This window comes from Colletotrichum tamarilloi (genome assembly GCF_030869305.1).
Source record: "Colletotrichum tamarilloi strain Tom-12 chromosome Unknown Scaffold_8.1, whole genome shotgun sequence".
NCBI lineage: Eukaryota > Fungi > Ascomycota > Sordariomycetes > Glomerellales > Glomerellaceae > Colletotrichum > Colletotrichum tamarilloi.
The window spans coordinates 542,534-562,844 of record NW_026849391.1 but is presented as its reverse complement, the minus strand read 5'-3'; the positions used below and the strand labels follow the sequence as shown (position 1 = coordinate 562,844).

Sequence of the window (20,311 nt, the reverse complement as noted above, 5' to 3'; positions counted from 1 at the left end):
GACAAGGGTACGAGCTCCCCGCTCCTGGTCAAGGACTCGAGCTACTTACGCAGGCGAACAGTAATAGACTTGTAAGTCTTGCGTAGACTTCTCATCCACCCATCCACCCACCCACTACCAAGCGACGCTCGGTGAACCGCTCTTCCTGTCGCGGACTCGACCTGTGGGCTGCGGCAGGCACAAAGATGCAGACCAAAGGCAAGGCCAGCGCAGAGAGGCAGTCAGACAGACCGCAGGGCATGCGCAGGATAAAGGGCACATTGGATTAGAGTTTTCCCTCTCGTAACGATTTGCCCCTCCACCTCGACTCAGTCACCCCTCGGCCCCGTCCCCCGTCCCGTCACCGTGACATGAGCTTGGCGACGAAACAGCCTTTTTCTACTCTTGTTTCCTGTCGTCACCTTTGTCTGGGGGTGATGCACTGCCAAAGTAGCCAATACCGATACCGTTTCTTCCCTCTCAGGACGCTGCAGAGGAAGTCCTCCGGTAAGGTGTCCGTCTCCCCTTCTCTTCAGTTTTTTGCCCGTTTGGGGCTTGGCTTGTGCATGCCTGGACGGCGGGCGTACTGTACGTCTGTCTCTCACTCACGAATCCTTCAACTCCCCCTTGGCTGCTAGCAGCCGAGACTACCGTAGCGGGCGTACCTACACATTTCACGTAGACACTGTTTTCTAAGGTGTGTGTAGGCAGCTCCCTTGCTGTCTTCAAACCGTTTCTTCTTCGAGCATCTTGAATTTTTTGGAATACCCTTCTCTGTGGCTTGCACCAGGGGCCACTACTCGAATTACCTTCTGGTACCTACATGGAGCTATCCTCTAGGACATTTGCATTTTTCAACGCCGTCACTTCTTCACGTCCAGTCAGTACTAGTTGGTACTTGATAGTGGCTTTTTTCCGAGTCAACCAGCTGTGACCGGTCTTGGGCCATAGACTGGTAGCTTCCTGCCAAGCACAGCCAGAGCCAGAAACAAACGCCTTTGATCTCATGCTAAGTGGGCTTGGTTTTCTTACTATCACTCATCCAGCTTGATCACTTCGCCGGGTACGTTCCCCTCAAGCTAGCACAGAGAGGCACACCCAAAGAGAGAAGAGGGAGGAGAAGGGAAAAAAAGCCACAGGCGGATGAGTCTATTCTTCCCCCTTGCCTCTAGCGTATCGGTCACCCCCCTCCATCCTTGTAGCAGCATTGGGCTTGCTGTCTGCACCTTAGCTGCCCCCATCCCCCTCCCGTCCCTGCGCGCACGCTTCGATCACCTGTTGGACGAAACTTAAAGACGGTTGTATCCCCCTTCCCAGACATTGCGAGACGAAGTGTAGCTCGGACATCAAAACCGTCGATCCCTTTACTCTAGCGTTCCCGGTTCTTGCGGTTGCGCTTGGTATATAGTCCTTCTGTCCCCTTTGGAACAGCCTTTTATCGCCCCGGACCCTCCTCTCATGTTCGGAAGATCGTGATCCAACAATCCATATCCGACTCGAAATCGACATCACATTTCCCGGGGACACGATGGCTCCGGCTCCAGAAATGAATGCCCGGGCGAATCCCGAAGGCCTACACACATCAGAGCCCGTTGGAGGAACGGTGATGAGCGTCATCATCTGCCTGGTCTCGATCAGTATCATCTCCGGATTTTTTGGTTGGTGGCCTACGGATCACAAATTTAGTGGAGCGGCATACTTACGAAGAATAAACAGTTCAAAGAGGCACAGTATTGAGAAACTGGAGGAGGATACCATTTGTGGTCTGGCGTGAGTATTTGTTCTGGTGGTTGGCGGGTATCCGCGATGCTAATGGAAAATCACAGTCGTGCTCGCCGTTTATATCGATTCATACCTTTTCGTCTTCGTCACAGCGGTTCTCCAATTCGCTCTCGGTGTCAACAAGAACGTACAGATTTGCGACGGTGCAATTCTCCTATGCCTAGTTTGCTATCTTTCGACAAAAGTCTTGATTTATCTCTTCCTTGTCGAGAAAGCAGTGCGTATATCGACTCCACGAGGCAAACTCAAGGTCATAGCTAACGCTCCAATAGCACATTATCAGAGGAGCAACGAAACCGAGACTGCAGTCAAAGCTTTACCTATTCAATTCGTTTGGCATGCTTGGCGTCTACGCAGTTATTGCTATTCTCAACTTCATCTTGTAAGCCAACGTCGAAGCATCATTACCAAGATCCACAACTAACAGCAGCATAGCCGAATTACACGCATTGACGATGGGCAATGCTACATCGGAATGCAGAAGGTCTCGATGATTCCTCTCATCTCCTTTGACGCCGTCGTCAACGTTTACCTTACCATTCTCTTCCTGATTCCTCTCAAGAGTAAGCGCAGCCAGGCGCTCCAACAAGCCAGTCACGTAACGATGAAGCTAACTTGTGGCAGGTCTATACTCATTCAAGCATTTCCCCAAAACACCTGCAAACATCCGACTTAGAAGCGTCGCCCTCCGCACCTTTGTCGGTGCCCTGTGCACGCTTACCAGCAGCATTGTGTAAGTTGAGCACACCTTTAATTTAAGCTCAAGGTTTCTGACTCGCTACAGTAACTTGACCGTACTCATGGTCCTTAACGGTGAGCCTGGTTGGGTCTGCCTTATGTGCTGCAACAGCGACAGTATGTCCACCATCATCATCCGACCTTGTCCTTGCGGGCGTAGCTGACCTTCCCCCAGTTCTTTTCTCTGCCATTGTTGTACAGTGGGTTACTTCGAAGGATAACCAAGCTACCATCGGCTCGTCAAGCGGTAACTCCCGAGGCGAGCCGTTCGCTGAAGACTTCCGTCGTCCGGACGGCGCTCCCTACTCGCCCCATATCGCACCAAGCCAGAAGCACGTCATGGGCGATGTTGGTGAGATTTCGCTGGACAGCCGACGTTCCAACTCTGCCACCAGCGACGACAAGATTTCGTCAGAGGGAGAACGTACGCGCAGGACATCATCCGCCGGGTCGGTGCCTGTGAGCGGTGTCTACGTGACAACCACGATCAAGCGAGAGTCGAAGCCGACGCCAGCCGTTTTCGAGGAGATGGATATTGAAGAAGGGTATGCGGAGTCGAACAGGTCAACTCGACCGATCAGCGGGCGCGGTTCGGACTTTGACAAATACGTCGCTGGCTCACAAACGAAAATCACGGCCGGAAAGCGCTAATGACAGGAGGGGGTTTTACTTTCAGAGGACGAAAGCGACTGCATTCTTCTAGGCGACATCGCTTTCCATTCCGACCTTCACGGCGCGATTAAGGGGGAAAACAACCTCATGAACACCATTGCTGGGGCGTAATTACGGCTTGCTTTTTCTGGGTTCGGACTACCCCCTTGTGGGGGATTCAGGACGATTTCTTTTTCAAATTTCTTCTCATTTTTTGATATCATACCACGATGGACACCATCGGGAGGGCAAACATTGTCAAATTTTCTCACCTTTACACACTTATACATACACATCACGGCCTATGGGTAGGCGGTACACGGATTTTGGTCTACACATACCTCACGGACGAGCGGTTACTTCATGACGGGAACTGGCGGAGGTTCACATACAGGATTTGAATTGTCTTCGGTGGTGGGAAGCATGATACTAGTCATGAGCCTTTGGGTTATTCTTGCATCAAAGAGACGGATATATCACAGGATTCAGGATAGGCTAAAAATCAACGGATGTTCATTTCAAACCTTTGAATGAACAGGCCTAGTGGAGAAACAACGATGGGCAATGTTACATTTTGCCATATTCACAAAAGCAGCTTCCAAAGATGGGGAATCTTCAGTTGTAGACTAAACTAGTCACAAATACTTTAATGACCCCGTACCTACGACATGTATTTTGCCCGTGAGCCCATTCCCCTCTCACAAGTCTATTGAGTCAAATCCCATCTTCAGGTGGATGGACATCTGCCGTCCTGATGTGATTTCCCAATAAACCGAACGATTGTGGCAAGGGGTAGATTCCAGGTGGGGGAGGGGAGGGAGCACAGCATTCGCCCGCTACAGAGGTAGAGGAATCTAGATGGTCGAGCTAAGGCACGACTTGCAGATCCGCCACCGCTCAACCCCCGTGTCTGCCACGTTGTTCTCGACACGATCTGGGACTTGGATGGATGGGCGGATGGGTTGGGCTGACGTGTATTGATTGGAGTGATTGAGTGAGTGTGTGTGCTAGGTATCTCCTCTTCACGGTATCCGTACACACCGCCAAATCTGCCGAACAGGCTTCTACGGCCATTCTAGCGAAAACCTTGGGTCTGGATTGGTTACGGTCCGTATTGGGGTGCTTAGAGTTGTAAAGTTGTGACCAACCACATTTTTGAGTCCGAGATACCTGACCGCCATGTGTTTTGTGTCACACAAGGCCACCCCGATGGGAAGGATTTCCCAAAAGCCCAAAGCCCAACGCAAGACGCACAAGAGTGAAAAAATTCCCGAGTGTGCGGGCGTCGGAAGTGTCGCCTCTTTGATCCCACGTGGGTTTCGTCCTGGGCGAAGCTGTGCTCTTCTTTTCATGTGGTTGGATGAATGGGGAGGGATGGGGATGGATGGGAATGGGTGTGCGGTCGTCCCGGTTTCCCCTTGCGTGTGAGGGCGGAAAGGAAAATTACAACCATGTGGTTGGGCTGTCGAGGACTTCGGAGTCTCACTCCGTTTGACGCCTTCCTACCCTATTCCCTTGTTCGGGAGAGACGTTTCCTCATGCGCGCGCGCATTGTGTGGTTTCTGGGGGTGGAGGGAGAGCTGAGCTTGGCTTGGCTTTTGGGGACCCCGCGACACGTGGGAATTTCCTCGGACGTACCTGTCGCCTCCCCTCCCCCATCTTTGACATGTTTGAGAAGAGCGCTGAGACTATCGGAATTCCATCAAAAGATTGGGCTGGCTGTGCAGGCAAACGAGAGCAAGGACTAAAGCTTCTCAAACGCGGGTTCTCGCGCGCTATACTGGCCCGGTTCGTGCGCAAATAAGATGCCAAACGGCCGCCGGTGGTCGTCTAGACCGACCCGTAAAGAGAGTATCATGTTCCCCTTCAGCCTATAATCGAGATTCTTGTTTGGTGACAAGGGCCCATAAGTCATGTTAAACTACGGCTCCAGGAAACAGGCCGGGAAGGCTTGTAGTCTCCCCGGTCTTGGCTTTTTCCCGCTGCCTCGCACCATGGAGCGGCCCCTCTTCCATCATCATTTTGCACGGACGACCTCCCTAGTCGCAGGATGGGGTTTCCTGTTAAAGGAACTGGGGGTCTTGTAGTGGAGGCATCATCCATGGTCCAAAATAGAAAAGAAGTTCCTCGGAGCATGCTGCTTTGGACAGCATAAGAAGTTGCAGTAGCTATTCGCTTCCTTCGAGTCAACAAATGTCAATAGAGTTGATTTTCTGACTCTGGGTGATGGGATTTGGAAGGCTACTGTTCCTTGTTCCACACACCATGGTCCGAATAGAAGAAACCTTACAGCCAAGGCGGACCCTGCCTCGCCTGCTAAGCTCTCCCCGAAGTTCTGCTCCATTGCTACCCTACGCTGACTGCCAGAACGCAAGAGGCACCGCCTGTCCCTCGCGGCTGTAGATATTGTATGATTTAGACTCCCGAGTCGCACAAGTTTCTCGGGATTTGGTTATCGCTGTCCAGCATAACGTGACAAAGGTTCCTAGCAATGACTTAGGGGGGCAGACGCCAAAAGGGAACGTGCTTCATCCCGTTCGCGTTTCTGTGAATATGCTTGTGTCTCAAAGGCTTGGCACGGCCAAGTGCTTGCATAGCATAACAAGGTTAAGGGACATGGGGAGGGAAGAGATGAGATGCATTTGCCTACCGTAGTAGGCAGGTTTTGCAAGTGCGAGGGAGTCACAGGCATCTTGTTTCCGCGCGTTGAATCTTTCGCCTAATCTTCGCAGATTCTTTTGTACTTGCCTACGCCCGCAGCGCTGCTTTCTATTCGACGATTCGGGCGTCTTTACAACCCCCCCTCGGACTTTGTATCCAGAGCACGGGCAGCAGAATACGTTTGACTCGTTGAACTACTCCCGTAGTATCCATGGCGTGGGATCCACGGAATATGTAAAGATAGAGTTCTCGCTTTAGGGATCTCGTTGTCCAATGTCGAGAAGGATGAACATGAAGAAACATAGTTTCATTCTCTTTTTATCTTTTTTCTCCTTTTCTCCTCTTCTGCTTTATGGTCACTGCGTCGCACGTGAAGAAAGCAAGCCACGGTACCAAGGCAGCTTTGAGGTGAACGGATGTGGGGCCGCAGCACGAGACGAGTGCAAGAAGGAGCGGAGCATCGGAGAAACTAAAGATGGGACAGAGTTGTGAAGTGCATGAGATGGCGCTCCAGCAGGCATCTCGTATCTCGGAAGACTCGTATTATCACGTAGTACAAACCACCAAATTGAGTAAGTCGATGGAACACCACACGGAATGGTTTGAGGCTGACACTGCCCTGGCCCTGCCCAGGTAGAATAGAGCCGATAACCCAAGATTCCTTCCTGGCGGGTGGCAGGGTTACTAGTAGAGGATGCGGGCAAAGAGATGGAAGGACCAGGCGCTTTTCTCATGTAAGACGGTAGAGTTGGAGGCGGAGGTGCAAGCGAAAGGCTAGATTGGGGGATAAAAGATCTTAGATACCGGGAAGGGGAAAGGTCAGATCTAAGCGACGCAAGCTTCCTTGCACATGCTGTTGGGCTAATGTAGACCGCCTCGACCACGTGTACAGCTGCATACAACCATTCAGAGATCGAGATCCGTTGTCTTGCGTTCCGCGGGAGCTAATTGACTGGCTGAAGAATGAGGGGCAAAGTAAAAAAGTTCCCCTCCATGAGATGAGTGCGAGAGCTGACGGCCATATTTAGCTAACGACGCATTGAAGTTGCTCTGGGAAATCATACACTCTAAAGCACTAAATTAGAAAGAGTATGAGAAGGGGGGATATAGGCATTGGCATAAGCACATCACGAGATATGGCGGCAAACCGGCTGCAACTGCAGCTAGTAGATAAGGGTACGTCAGGTCAGCTAACTATGACATGTGTAAGGTAACCCCTCCACGCGGCATCTCCATCACCTCATACACATGCAAGCGCTGGGGCCATCGCATCTCCGTCTCATTGGACCTTCCTCAACTCTAATACTAGCACCGAGAAACCCAATTTTGGGGTAATCAGTATCACATTTGTACATTCCGTAAACTAGGCGCACCAAAGCCTACCTTCTTTGTGCATCTTCTCCTCTCATCCGTCCTGCCGCTCAGGCTGCCATGTCTCCATCTGCGGCCTGGCGTTCCTCGTGGGCAAATTTCATGGCACAATGGCAAAAATGAGAGGAGTAAGACGGCAAGTCTTCGTCCAGACTCCACTTTGCGCCGCCGGGTTTATCCCCACATCACGGAGAGGACCGAGAGACGGATATCCACCATGAAGCCGGCTCGGTTCGGGTGTAACCAAAGGTATCCGCACCCGTTCCCGGCAATGGTTCAGCCTCTTTCTTTTTTGGAGCAACGTATTCGTATCCTGAAGCTTAACTCGAGCAAAGGTCTAAGCTAACGGCCAAGAAACGGTGGTTTTTGCGTAACCTGCTCACAGTTTGACCTCCACGAGTCATGCCAGCCAGAATACCACTTACACCATCCCTTACCCCCATCTTCTCTCATCACATCTCGCCATAGGTCCAATCCCGCCCTCAAAAGCTTGGAAGCCTATCATGATTACATTCAGATTTGCTCTTCGACAGCCGGCCCAACCCTAAGCTCCAAAACTCAGGTCAACTCGTGACCCATATCCCGACCCGACGCAACTCTACCGCAAAACGAGACTGGGAATCCTTGCGTTCTCGCCCTTGGACTGATTCTGACATCACGAGAGTAATGGTGTGGCTTTGTACTGTTTTGCCTTGATCTGATGATTGGATCGTAGTTTGCCCGTCCGGATGTCGAAGCCGGGGGAGAGTTTCTACTCTCCTATGATGTGTCCCTAAAAGCTATGATGCTCGTTTTGAGCAGTTTTTCTCCCACAAGCTTTAAACAGAATCTCCACCAATCTCTTGGTCTCCTGGGGTAGGTGAGGGTTCTTAATAAGGGTGACAAGGGTGGTATACTGATCTTCTGCGGATATTGTTTTCCATGAGGCCCTTGCGCCCGTGATCTCATGCTCCTTCCCCTCTCCGTGCAAGTGGCTCGAGGGGAAAGGCTCTTGTAGAGCACAGTCTCGTTCCGTAACTCTTCAACTGGCTTATCGTCTGTACAAATGTCGTAAAAGTATTGACGCAATGCGAGCTGCTCGGGTTTTTAGCACCGCACATGTGTTTGTAGATAGCCTTTGGACATCAAGTCCAAATTGTAGTTGAAAGAGGCTAATATGCAAATTGCCAAAGTAATAGAGTGCGTTTTGCCCGCCGTAGAAGAATGAGTGCTTAATGCACTGCATCTGTATTACTCATTCGAAGCCCTCAGTCTATCTCTACCTATGAGATTGGTCTTGTCAGTTGCATAATCAAGCAAAAGCGCTCCCATCGGTTCCGCTCATGTATCTCACAACCCTCATCGCCGACATGGACCACCAACAGGAATTTGAAAACCTCCAAGCAAAGTAGAAAATCTCCCTTGCATCCCATCGTCGGCATGGTTCGACGATGCCGCCGTTCCGCCGTCCCTTCTTGCTCGATTCATCGGCGATAGTTCGTCGGCGCTGAGACTTTTTCTCTTGCTCACTTTCCGATTTCCCTCCCTTTTCCCTCTCACCTATTCACATCATGGTGATTTTGGTCATGTCGGTACAGAACTTCGCAGAGTCGGCGGTGGCGAAGAAATAAAAAAGCCCCATATCTCGGACATGGCAAAGTCGAAGGGCACGTTGCCGCCAAGGGGTAGATCGCGACCTTTCGTCTCAAGTTTTCTCGTCAATTCCTCGTGGGGTTTCGCGACCTCGAGGCTCCCACCTTCGTGAGCTGTCACATACGCAGAGATCATTTTCGGAGCATACTAAAGTTATCGTGAACAGAACTGTGACCTTGGCGGACATCCTCCATCTCCGGCACCTGACATTCACCGTTATACCTGGGTAGTTCGCCGACGTCTCAGCAGATCTTCTTCCCGAGTTGGCCTTGACATGTTCAGCTTACAGGAACACTACGATAGATGTCACTCGCCTGTCCTCTCGCAAGTACCTTCAGCGTAGAGCAAGCTTACGGTAGCATGTTCGACCCATCCGGTTGTTCAAACACCATTATCAGCACCATCACCTCACCCAAAACATTGGCAACACAAAGCCAAGACTCGGGTGAATAGGAACTTCCAAAACCTCTCCGTTCCATCTCGTCCTTCTCGTCCTCCCTACCTCCCCACCTCCCTAAGAACCAAGTGCCGAAGAAACACACTTTCTTTTCTTACACCATCGCTGGTTAGTGACACCTTCGCTCTTGGCTGTCATTCCATGCACTTTTGCAAAAGAGATGAGTGTTCACTATGGCAAGGAAAGTTTCGCACTTCTACGCGAATCTCTCGGCTCCGAAAGGTAATCCAAAGAAGGAGGGTAAAATCTTCGCAGCCTATTAGAACTGACGCGAGAAGATTGTACTTTTCCTTGGTCTTCTCGCTCGGACGGGGTCACGTCGAAATTCAGATTGCCGCCCTTCTGTAGATCCCTTGCTACGCCAATATTCTCGACTTGGATCCAAACGCGTGAGGAGCCTTCCGTAGCTCGTCCAGGGGGCAGCAGTGAAGAGGCTCATCGCCTTACTCCTCGAATGAGGCGTTCATCCCCAATTTGAGCAACCCTAGCTTTCTCACATTGCAATCGTCAAGAATATCTCCTTTGATATAGTATGTGAGTTGGGGACCACTGGTCTGCATGGAGCTTCTGCATCCTGCATCATCGAGTTGAATGCGCCCTCGAAAAGGATCCCACTCGGGCGAGACTCAAGCGCCTTCCGAGATTGCGAGAACACCTTGATTCACGAAACTGATCACTCATCTACGCGAACCTCACAGCTTGACGCTCACGGATCAGATTGGGATTGAAGATAAGCCGGTGGCAAAGCGGCGAACAGGTCTTCATCTCAAGGTCGCATACAGCAGTCGCATCGAAAGGGCAGCTGACATCATACTTGATCACCAAGCACATCATAAGCCGTACCTGCCCCAAACCTCAAAATTCTGCTCTTGATTCTGGAAAAGATTCAACCGTCGTTAGTGTGATTCACTCTGTCGTCTACTGACTCAGCGTTCCTTGGCACCTTCTCCCGACCTCTCAGAACGCGGAGAAAGAGTTCAACATTCACTACATCGCTACGAGAACGAGTGGCTCGGCATAAAACATTTCTCGCGCTCCTATCACCACCTCACCTACGTGTAGCTTTCATCCGTTTCCGCCTTTCCCTCCAGTCAGCATGTGTCATCAAACCCCGCGATGGACAAAAGCTTCTTCACCCTTGGAGAGAGCTCCGACCTACGTAAGAAACGCAACACTTTTTTTCCTTTCCCACAAAGGCAAGGACAAGGAACCAAGTATGGGATTCCCGGACTCCCGGTCCAACCGCACGGGCATTTGTGACATACCCCAGGTGAAGCTTAAAACCACATTGTTCAGCACACCGTAATATACCGAATGGAATTCGTGCCGTAACGGATTGTGTCGTCCCTCGTGCGGTGTATCTACTTTGGGCAATGGTTCGCCGGACGGAACTTGTGCCGGTAAAGAATGCACGCTGCTGAGACGGAATACGACGGCCGCGAATATTCACCAAGGCCTCTCATGATACGAATTCCATTTTGCTTTACACCAGATAACCTAGTTCCTGCATTCGACCGTCAGTCTGACAATCGAGCACGTGACCAGTCACGAGCAAAATAGACTACAAAGGCGAAAGTAGTCATCAGCATGGATGATGAACCTACTATCATGGTACGTCCGGACATACTTTTTTCCAAAGACCACCTCATAACGACATCACCGCGCGGCAGGCAAAGTCACTTGAGAAACAGATGAAAATGTGATAACGTGGCTTATGCAGCCTGGTATTCCTTGTGTTCGTAGCTCGTGAGTCTATCCTTTTGGTCCTCGTATGGATCGTCCTGGAGCCCGTTTCCCCTTTTTATGAAAAATTCCGCAAACACCATTGTCGGGTATACCCAGAGAGCCAAACCCGACCCGAAATATCATCCAGAGGAGAAAGTATTCAGCGAGTGACTACCCCTGAATGTGAAAAGCGAAAGTCCCGAAAAAGAGAAAATGGTTAACTGTATGTACAGCAGAAGAAAAGAGAAGTGTTTGTTCACTTTCAGAAAGTGGCCCGCCCGAAAATCCCGGTGAACCAAAAATACACATTTGCTGTCCCTAGTAATTGTGTGCCAGAATCGAAGAAGTCAACCATTCCTGCTTCAAGCAGCTTAGGCGGCGGCAGCGTAAGTCTGGCCAAGGGCGCTGAGGCCAGAGCCGGAGTTGAGAACGCCGTCGGAAGCCATGAAGTAAGAGTAGCGGTCGAGGTACGACAGGCTGTCAAGCTTGGGGACGTTGGTAGAGACGAAGCTAGAGATCTCATCGGTGGTACCGAAGGGAGCGAACTCGGTCAACCAGACGGGCTTGTTGCCGCAGGCCTCGTGGACGGCCTGAAGGTGGCTGAAGAGGGTGTCGGTAGCGCTGGAGGGAGAGTACCAGTGGGTGACGCAGAAGTCGTAAGTGCAGCCGGCGGTGTCACAGGCAGAGACCCAAGCCTTGAGCCAGTCGAGACCCTGGCCAGCAATGTTGCTGTTGGTGATGGCAGGGGCTCCGATCTGGATCTTCTTGCCGTCGGTGGTGGCGTAGGGGTTCATGTACTTGACGTGCTGGGTAGCAGCATCGGCGGCGCCAAGGTTGCACTGAGAAGGCATATCGCACTCGTTGAAGCTCAGAATGTGAGTAGAGCCCTTGCTGATGGAGGCTTTAACGTTCTCGGCCCAGCGGGCGGTGTGGGTGTCGATGGGACCCCAGAGCATGGGAACGAAGTTGACACCCGTGGCAGTGATGCCGTTGTCAGCAGAGTCCCAGTTGTAAGCCCAGCCGCAGTTGGTGCAGGCGCCAGTGAAGAAGGCGTTGACCTTGGTGGGATCATTGTAAGCAACACCACGCTTTCCGACAGTGGAGCTGGAGCTGACGACGGCGGAAGCGGTGGCCTTGGCGGAAGAAGTAGAAGGCACAGCAGCAACAGCAACGGCAGCCTCAGAGAAGGCCTCGGCGACAGGGGCCTGGGAAGACGACTTGGGAGCAACCGACTTGATGAGAGTGGTGCTAGGGGTGGCGTAGACCGGGGTGGGAGTGGGAGTAGGGATCACGACAATCGAGGTAGAAGTCGTGGTGGGAGTGTACTGGGCCTCGGGGGCCGCAGGCTGAGGAGTAGGAGTGGGAGTGGCGGCAGGGACCGACTCATCACCGGTGACAGTGACGGTGACCCATTCGGTGACTATGTCATACTTCAGCTCGCGCTTGTCCTGGTGAAGGTGGCGATGAGCGTTGAAAGCCATGGCCTGCTCGATGAGGGCGAGCGAGGCGGCGCCGACGGAAAGAGCCTTCTTGGTGTACATCTTGGCTGATTTTGAGGGATGTTGTACTTGTGTGGGGGATTGGTGAGATTTGTGATTTTCGAGGAAGGTGCTTATGAGAAAAGCTGTTGATGATTTCTTTCTCGACGAGGTTGACGAGGCGTGAAGTACCGGCCTTGGAAGGAGGGTGGAAAAATCACTGGATACACAGAAGGAGTGATGATGTGTTGCTGTTTGTTCGGTCTGTCAAAGACACGAAAAATGAAAGTGGTGTGCGGTTGTTGTTGGTGAATTGGGTTGACAACGAACTGCTTTTGTACGCAAAGGTCGAGGCTGGCGACCGTTGGTGAAGGAATGTGTTGTTGACTGAAGAAGGGACAGGCAAGCCGGTTGGTGTGAGGAAGGGGGAAACAATAAGAAGGGAGAGTGTGGGGGAGGAAGGGAGTTTAAGAAGGCAAGTGACTGGGTGCTGGGGAGGAAACAAATTCAGGCAGGGACGAGGGAAGGAAACAATGGGAAGGTGAGGTCGACTGGGAGGAAGGAGCGTGGGAAACGATCGGTTGTGGGCAGGTAGGAGGCACATCAGATGCAGGTGCAGTTGGGATGCGGGAAGCAGGTGCGGACTGTGGATCCCGACCCATCGGGGCTGCAGAGACACAGGTACCTACGTACGCCAGCAAAAGACACCACCCATGGAAGATGGCAACCCAAAGACCCAGAGGTACGACTCTGACTGGAGCCAACGGGGCTGATTTTCGATTCACCACGAGGAAGGAGGGAGGAGGTACGAACTGTCGTGGTGACCCCTTCCTCCGTACCTGCCTATCCGCGCGCACTAGGAGAAGCAGGGGGCAAGCGGGCCGGATGTATCGCGCTTTCCGGGAAGGGATGTGGTGCGGTAGTGGTCGCTCCTGCCAGTTACAACCGTGGCAGGTGGAGCGTGCCCTTGTTAGGACAGTCGTCTTCCTGAAGGAGTTACGTACCTCCCTGACTTGCGGCCCTTTTTGGTAGTTGCTGTTCATGTCGGGTCGCTGTCGTGGTTGGCAGCTATCCGCAAGATACCCCGTACCTACACATTTCAGTGACTTCTCTTTGCTGGACTTGCATGAAAACCCGTCTACATACGTGGTTACACTCATGTGATCGATATCTATGTGAACAGTAACAGGTGGATTTGAAAGTGGGAACTGCCGCCCCCCGGGCAGTTCATCAGAGCTTTTTGTCCCATTGCTTCGTCCCATTGCTTCGTCCGATTTCTTGCTCAGATTTTGTTTTCTATGGGGGGATCAGCGACTCACAGGCCATGCTTTTTTCTGCAGATCCCGGCCAATTTGTGGTTCCTGCTTGCCCCCCCCCCCCCTGTGGTCTAGACACTCTGGATCTTCCTAGACTGAACTGACTCTTTGGCAGACAGGAGAGGCACTCAGCACAACCGGGATGGTGTGCTGGCGTTGCGTCCTGATGACAGATGGTTACCCAGGACTTCCTCGACTCTTCAACCTCGATCCCCTCCAAAGAAAAAAAAAAGCTGCCCGGAGCGGAGAAGCCAAAGAACTGCCGTGGTGAATCGTGGGCTGGCAGCATCAGAGACATCCACAGTGACATAAGACACATTCCAAGCAGGTCAGTCACCACAATTCAACTCAATGCCATTGTTCAATTGCCAAGGATCTGTGTTCCAGAGCCAACGGTCCATTTCCTTCTTCCAGCTATTTGGGCTCTATTCCTTAATTAATGGAGTCTCGGTTTCACTGGCTCCTGGCTCTCCAACTCTAGGGCAATGGTAAATTGACCAGATCCAGCTTCGATAGCTAGTCTAATGGTGCCAAACGAGGGAGAAACGGACAGTCACATCTGGATTGTTTTGGGTTGTCGCCCACTCACACCTCAGCGACGGACTAGCGCTCGCCTATGGACTTTTCGCCCTTCCACTACTGATGCTGGCCTGGCTGGCCCTTTTTTTTTTTTCTTCTTGGCCAGCTTCCCAGTGACAACAAGCAGCGAAGAGCCAAGAAGAGGGGGAGGGAAAGGTTTGCTGCTTGGAACTTGGAAGAAGTGGCCCATGGGAGAGCCAACGGCTGAGCGGCGAATGGACCAAGAAGCGCCATTTTCACCCCTGGCTTATGCAGGAACGGGGGGCAAATGCTGCAGGAACCGGCACCACGGCGCAACCTTGGAAACACCGGGCGCCAAGGATACGTCGCTCGATACGACCTCGTCTCGTATCTTTTGAGTGCCATCGCGGCTAAAAGATACCTCACCACAAGAGTCCCCTTCCTTGCTTATCCCCTCAACCGCCGGGCCCCCTTCTCCATCCGACCCAGTTGTGCCAGTCAGCGGCTGCAAGAAGTTGATGCACGCACTGGCTGGCGAGGAAGGCACAGGTGGCAGCCGATGGTAGGTGAGAATCAGAACGTCGTTTTGTTCGTAGCTACCATCACTTGCTTACAAGCACACAAGTTACATCTGTCACCGTTGAGTTTAGCACTTTAGGCTCGACTGGCTAGCCGCGTTGCTGAGTGCAACATGAAAGCCTTGACATTTCGCTCGGGGTCAGTGGTTGAGTGCCTTATCTGTATCTCCGTCAACATCTTAGTCGCTCTGCTATTGATGAAAGTCTCTTGCTGCAGAAAAATCCCTCTCTTTTCGCCTCCAACACCAAGTCACTATTCTCCAATATCGTCATTATTGCCTTGGCCCCCGCTCCCTCTCCTCCCTCGGTCGACCTCCATCGACCATGGCTCTCTCATGGCAAAAGCCCTGCGCCTGCCATCACCAGGGAGACGTCCAAAATTATCAATGTCAACTAGAGCAAGACTGTCGCCGGACATTGCCGCTCGGGAAAGCCCCTTCGTCGTCTCGCCTGCCCTTGCGTGGCCCTCAGTGAGAAGCCTCGGAGCCAACGAGTCACCTTCCCTGGGGAGGGGGGGGGGGTCTTCTTTGACGCCTGCGCGGCGCTGACCACGCCCCCAGTACTGACGAGGCCCTCAGGCTGAATAGTCCTAGTTGGCATGGCGAATGGCTTCAGTGGGCAGGGCGGACCCTACGACGACTTTTCGTGTCCCATCCCGCAGCGCCCAGTATGTATCAGACGAACAAAGGATGACAACGGTCGACTTGGGACGGCAGCCCCGCGCTTGGGGCAACCCGAAGGACTGATGCCATTGTCATGGGAGAATAGGCCCAATCCAAGCCGACTACTCCGTATTCATGTGAGCACGATAAGACCCGCGCTTTTGACCCGTTTCACCACTTTGGGCTGGCCCCACGTTGTCGTTGTCTTGGCCCTTTGCGTCTTTTCCTCTTTACGGCTAGCCGGTTACGTGGACCCAGATGGATCGCCAGGGAAAATCGACCGCGCACCAAGTCCAGACTCTCAGCGCGGGAGATGGAGTCGCCTCGGGGGATTCCACGACTGTTCGACAGCGTCAGACCCGGGAGGGCCAGCAATCCGGGCAAGCCAGACCCCAAGGCGCCGGCTGTGAAACCCTAAGCGAAATGAGCTTCCGCCGCCACGGGGCACACGTCCAGCGAATCCCATCCATCAGAGCACCATTTCACTCCAACACAACGCCCATTTTGGCACTTTACTTCCACATGTTTGGCCCTTTTCTGACAGCCGCCCACATTCCTCGCCCAGTCTGTCCCGTTACTTCCCTGCCGCCCTGACAAAGAGCCGATGAGGCCAGCGGCCAGTCCTCCGGATCATCCAAAGCTTGTTAGTCGAGCAGGATTTCGTCCTCTTCCAGCCCAGGGCAAGACGTGCCGGGATGCGACAGCCAGGGCTACACTGCGCCACGCCGAAGCTAGAGCCTCGGAATGTCACCGGCTCCATGACCCGGGACTGCCATGCCGGCCGCTGTCCTCCATCAGGGCAGTGAATACCGTTCTGGACGCTCAGATCATTCGGACTCACTGGCAGTCTGCCAGGCTCACTGCTTCTTCAGAGGCTGAAGCCGACTTCCATAGCACGCGACTCAGAGCCCCGGCCCGCGCAAGGTCCGACAATATCAGGACACGAGGCTTTGCTCCTAAATAGTACGATTCATCACGACGTACGTAATCATTTCGGCACTGCCAGCCGTCTAGTTCTGCTCCTTTGAGTGTTGTCAACCCCGCCCGAGATCGTTACGCAGTAAACGTCGGATAGTTGCACCCACGATCCGAACAGCCGACCTCGAGGGTCGCCCAGTGAGCGAACGCATTGCTTTCATCCGATGTCAATCTTTATTAAGGTTGAACTGTCTCATGCGCGACGACAAGCGCAAAGAGGATCCGTAAGGACTTATGTTTCCAGAATTCTCACTTTATGGTTACTCTAGCTTCCTCATACTGGAGTCTGGCGCGTTTCTTCCCGACATATGTCTTACGGTCTTACCTGCAGGTTGCATGCTGCAAGCCACTCCAGCTTCCTTACATCAGCTCTAGGTGACTCTACTGTTTTCATTTCGTCCAGGATTGGTTCATTCCTGTTCATATGCTTGTCCTCCCACATGTAACGGTGTTGGCTCAGCTGCAGTCGTTGACATCTATTCAAGTCTGCTCCTGCAGGATTGCATGCAAATAATCCCGTCAATAAGCCGGACACACTCATCCATCGATTGAGGTCAGCTCAAGGACGGCGGCGTGTCTATCCGCAATTAGGTTTGCTTGCGACATCGAAACAGTCCCTAAGTGTTCCCCAACGACTCAACCGACAGCCATGAGGGTTTAGAGGTTGACTCCAAGGAGACTAGGCATGTCACGTAACCGAATGATCATTTGCTTCCATTGGCAGACATCCTGTCAAGTGAACTATACTGGCTTCTTGTTCAATGTGACAAGGCCTTGCCGATGCACCAACAAGAAACGCGTGCCCGAGAAGCATTTCTATAGGCAAGAATTGGACGCTACCCAGCTCCTTGGCATCAATGTTCAATAGGCGCCTCTCGGCATTGGCACTCGACAGATGGTTTCGGTTTTGAATCCTCAATGAAGTTGCCGAGATTGAAGACCGAGTTTGTTGTCTCCTGTCTAATGTCTCCTCATTTTCATCGGTGGTGCAGCCAAATGGATTAAACGATCGAGTGCAAGATTGCTCGCAATCTCTATACTTTGTTTGAGACACTCCCATCTTGGAGGTAAGGTAGAGCACGGCAACTTATTCCGATGTGAGACGTAGAGGAGAGCGGGCGCTTCGTCTCACCCCACCCCGGCAGCCGTCCGTTCGGAAGAGGCCCAGTTTTCGGCATCACCAACTTCATCGGCGGCGCGGCGAACTGAGGCTGCACTCAACCATTCTTCACATCAAAGCCCAGACGATGTCGTTCAGTGAACGGGGAGAGATTTTTGGTAATGTCCTCAGACAGCCTTGTCAAGCACAGCCTCCGAAATGCAAACATCAGTTGCGATTGCCGGTGATCGGCAGCCAATGGCATCTAGCAACGCTTGATCTAAGACTTGTGGCGGCCTATCGATCGCCCGACGCCCTGCCACGATGACAATCTTTGGTGCTGCCACACGTGACGTGGCTGCCTTGGCACCAGCTTTAGCTGAAAGCGACGTCAATTACTGCAGGTTGACCGTTGAAGCTATTCATCAAAACTAAATCCTTCAAACCGTCTATAGTCAAACTCGCACACTGGCTTTTAGGCCTTCAAGCACTCAAGCAGCCAAGTTTGCATCATCATGGACACCGCTCCTTCATCACTTCCTCTCATCGTAGCCGCCCCAAGCTTTAGTGATTTTGACTATGGGGCCTTCTTCCAAGGTGAAGGCATGTTGCTCGGAGATGAGAATACGTATTCGAGCGAGACCCTTTCCGAGTCACCCATGAACAAGGTCTCCGCTTCAGGGCCAAGCGGAGAAGGTTCGTCTCGCCACGGTCCCGCTCAGAAGCAGCGACTTGAGAGACGAGGGCATACCAAAAGTCGCAGAGGGTGCTTCAACTGTAAGAGAAGGCGTATTAAGGTGAGCCGGTATTCCCATCAATTTCCACTCTCTCGCATACTGACGTTGTATATAAAAGTGCCAAGAGACGCAACCATCATGTGGGCATTGTAACAAAATGGGCTTGAAGTGCGAGTATCCCAATGCTCCAATGATTGTGCACCAAGTATGTCAATTGCAACATTGGTAATCCATCTGCATTGTCTAATGTAGTGTACCCAGCCGCAAAATCAATTGCCGCTGTTCAGTTTGCAAGATATGCGGTTCTTCCAACACTTTATGCTACAATGCTACCCTCACCACCCGATAGGTAACGAGAACATCTGGACCCATGAGGTTCCATGCTTGTCCCAAACCGTGAGCTCTACGAACTGAATTGATGAGAGACCCTACTAAACCCGTACAGAACGAATTTCTCATGCACGCAATTCTCGGGATGGCAGCCTGCGACCTCATGAACGCGGACCCGAGCCTCCTGGCATTCGCCATGGCGCACCGCGTCAAGGCCATAAGAGCCATCAAAAAGTCCCTCGCCGAGCTGCCGAAGCAAAAGGGCACGACGCCGGAGCACGCCAACGCCCTGGTCGCGACGTGCTTCGCGCTCACGTTCCAGTCCGTGACGTTTGAGGACGGCATGACCGAGTACATGACTTTCATCCGCGGCATCTTGATCATCGGCACGCAGATGTACATCAAGGGCATCAAGCCCATCTTTGTGAACTTGATGGGGCAGGACTCGAGCGCGGTCCTGGAGCCCAAGATGGTGGACCTGCCGCTGATTCGGACCGAGTGGGCGGACGGTGCTGTCGAGGCGGTTGGTGGGTTGAGGGGTCTCTGTCGGGATGGGGTGGAGGTTGAGTATTTTGAGCTTCTTTTGGATATGGCGACGAAGCTGCATACTTCGTCTTGGAAGGGTACGTTATTCTCCCTAAAATATGGAATCCCTGGCCTGTCCTCCCTTCATTATACTGTAAGTGAACCACTAACAACCGACTTGCTCAAACAGCGTATCAGACACTTTCGAAGCACTACGGCTGGTGGATCCAGCTTCCACACGAAAAGTTCCAACGCGTCATCGACATGACCTCGCAGACGATGGTCCTCTTGGCCAGCCACTGGATCGCGCTGAAGCAGATCATGGCCACGGTGACCAACGCCGAGCACGAATGTCGCGAGAAGGCGCCGCCAAAGAAGAGTGCGGTGGATCTGGGCATCATTCGGTGGCTTGGGTACCTAAATCGGCAGATCGACCATGAGCATTTGGTGTATAATCGGTGGCCTTTATGGGTAGAGGAGCAGCTTAAGCAGGACCTGACCTTTTTTGGGAAAAAGTTTTGAGGAAAGTTTTGCTGACGGAGGTTCATGTGATACTGTCTTCACCACATCTTTATTCATTCTGAAACATTTCCGATCTATCAAGAGCTGTCAAGACTTGGACAATCTAGTGTCAAAATTGCAAATGAAAATGACCAGCGTTGTTTGACAGACGACGCATCGTATCCGCAAGAGTGAACACGATGTATCAAGCCCTTCCCGTCCGACGATCTAGTTATCTGATTGAGAACCTAATTCCTTTGGCTCAATATCCACTTACTCACAGACCAGACGAACGCCCCCGATAGACAAGCATAACGTCCCCATGGAGAGCGAGCGAGCGGGGTGGGCAGGAGAAAAGAGATCTTTGCCGATCTTCATCAGCAGGGCAAACGATCTCGGTGAGTGCCGTTTACAGCCCCACTCGTCATCGCCCGCCGGCACTGCCCCTCCCCGGTCAACCACAGGCGCACCGCCCCGGTGGTGGCGTACATGATTGGCCGGTTGGTACGAAACGAGGAATACGACGGACCGGAGGTGGGGCCGTGCAAACCAATTGGCGTCCGAGAGGATG

The 20,311-nt window shown here is 52.5% G+C and overlaps 4 protein-coding genes across 4 annotated transcripts; 3 read left to right on the top strand and 1 right to left on the bottom strand.

Annotated features, from left to right (window-relative positions):
- Positions 1-1,507: 1,507 nt before the first annotated feature.
- Positions 1,508-3,150, top strand: CTAM01_03532 (uncharacterized protein; the record flags this gene model as incomplete). The annotated part of the gene is made up of 8 exons (XM_060519567.1): positions 1,508-1,637; positions 1,696-1,749; positions 1,806-1,978; positions 2,034-2,143; positions 2,197-2,324; positions 2,386-2,494; positions 2,546-2,616; positions 2,675-3,150. The coding sequence occupies 8 exons, from the start codon at positions 1,508-1,510 to the stop codon at positions 3,148-3,150; spliced, it is 1,251 nt and encodes a 416-aa protein (XP_060385773.1).
- An 8,217-nt stretch (positions 3,151-11,367) lies between these two features.
- Positions 11,368-12,537, bottom strand: CTAM01_03531 (uncharacterized protein; the record flags this gene model as incomplete). The annotated part of the gene is made up of 1 exon (XM_060519566.1): positions 11,368-12,537. One exon carries the CDS (start codon positions 12,535-12,537, stop codon positions 11,368-11,370), a length of 1,170 nt encoding a protein of 389 aa, XP_060385772.1.
- Positions 12,538-15,506: 2,969 nt separating this feature from the next.
- On the top strand, positions 15,507-16,534 carry CTAM01_03530 (uncharacterized protein; the record flags this gene model as incomplete). The annotated part of the gene is made up of 2 exons (XM_060519565.1): positions 15,507-15,575; positions 16,136-16,534. The coding sequence occupies 2 exons, from the start codon at positions 15,507-15,509 to the stop codon at positions 16,532-16,534; spliced, it is 468 nt and encodes a 155-aa protein (XP_060385771.1).
- Positions 16,535-18,162: 1,628 nt separating this feature from the next.
- On the top strand, positions 18,163-19,761 carry CTAM01_03529 (C6 zinc finger protein; the record flags this gene model as incomplete). The annotated part of the gene is made up of 4 exons (XM_060519564.1): positions 18,163-18,444; positions 18,637-18,780; positions 18,830-19,337; positions 19,430-19,761. The coding sequence occupies 4 exons, from the start codon at positions 18,163-18,165 to the stop codon at positions 19,759-19,761; spliced, it is 1,266 nt and encodes a 421-aa protein (XP_060385770.1).
- Between the last annotated feature and the right edge of the window lie 550 nt (positions 19,762-20,311).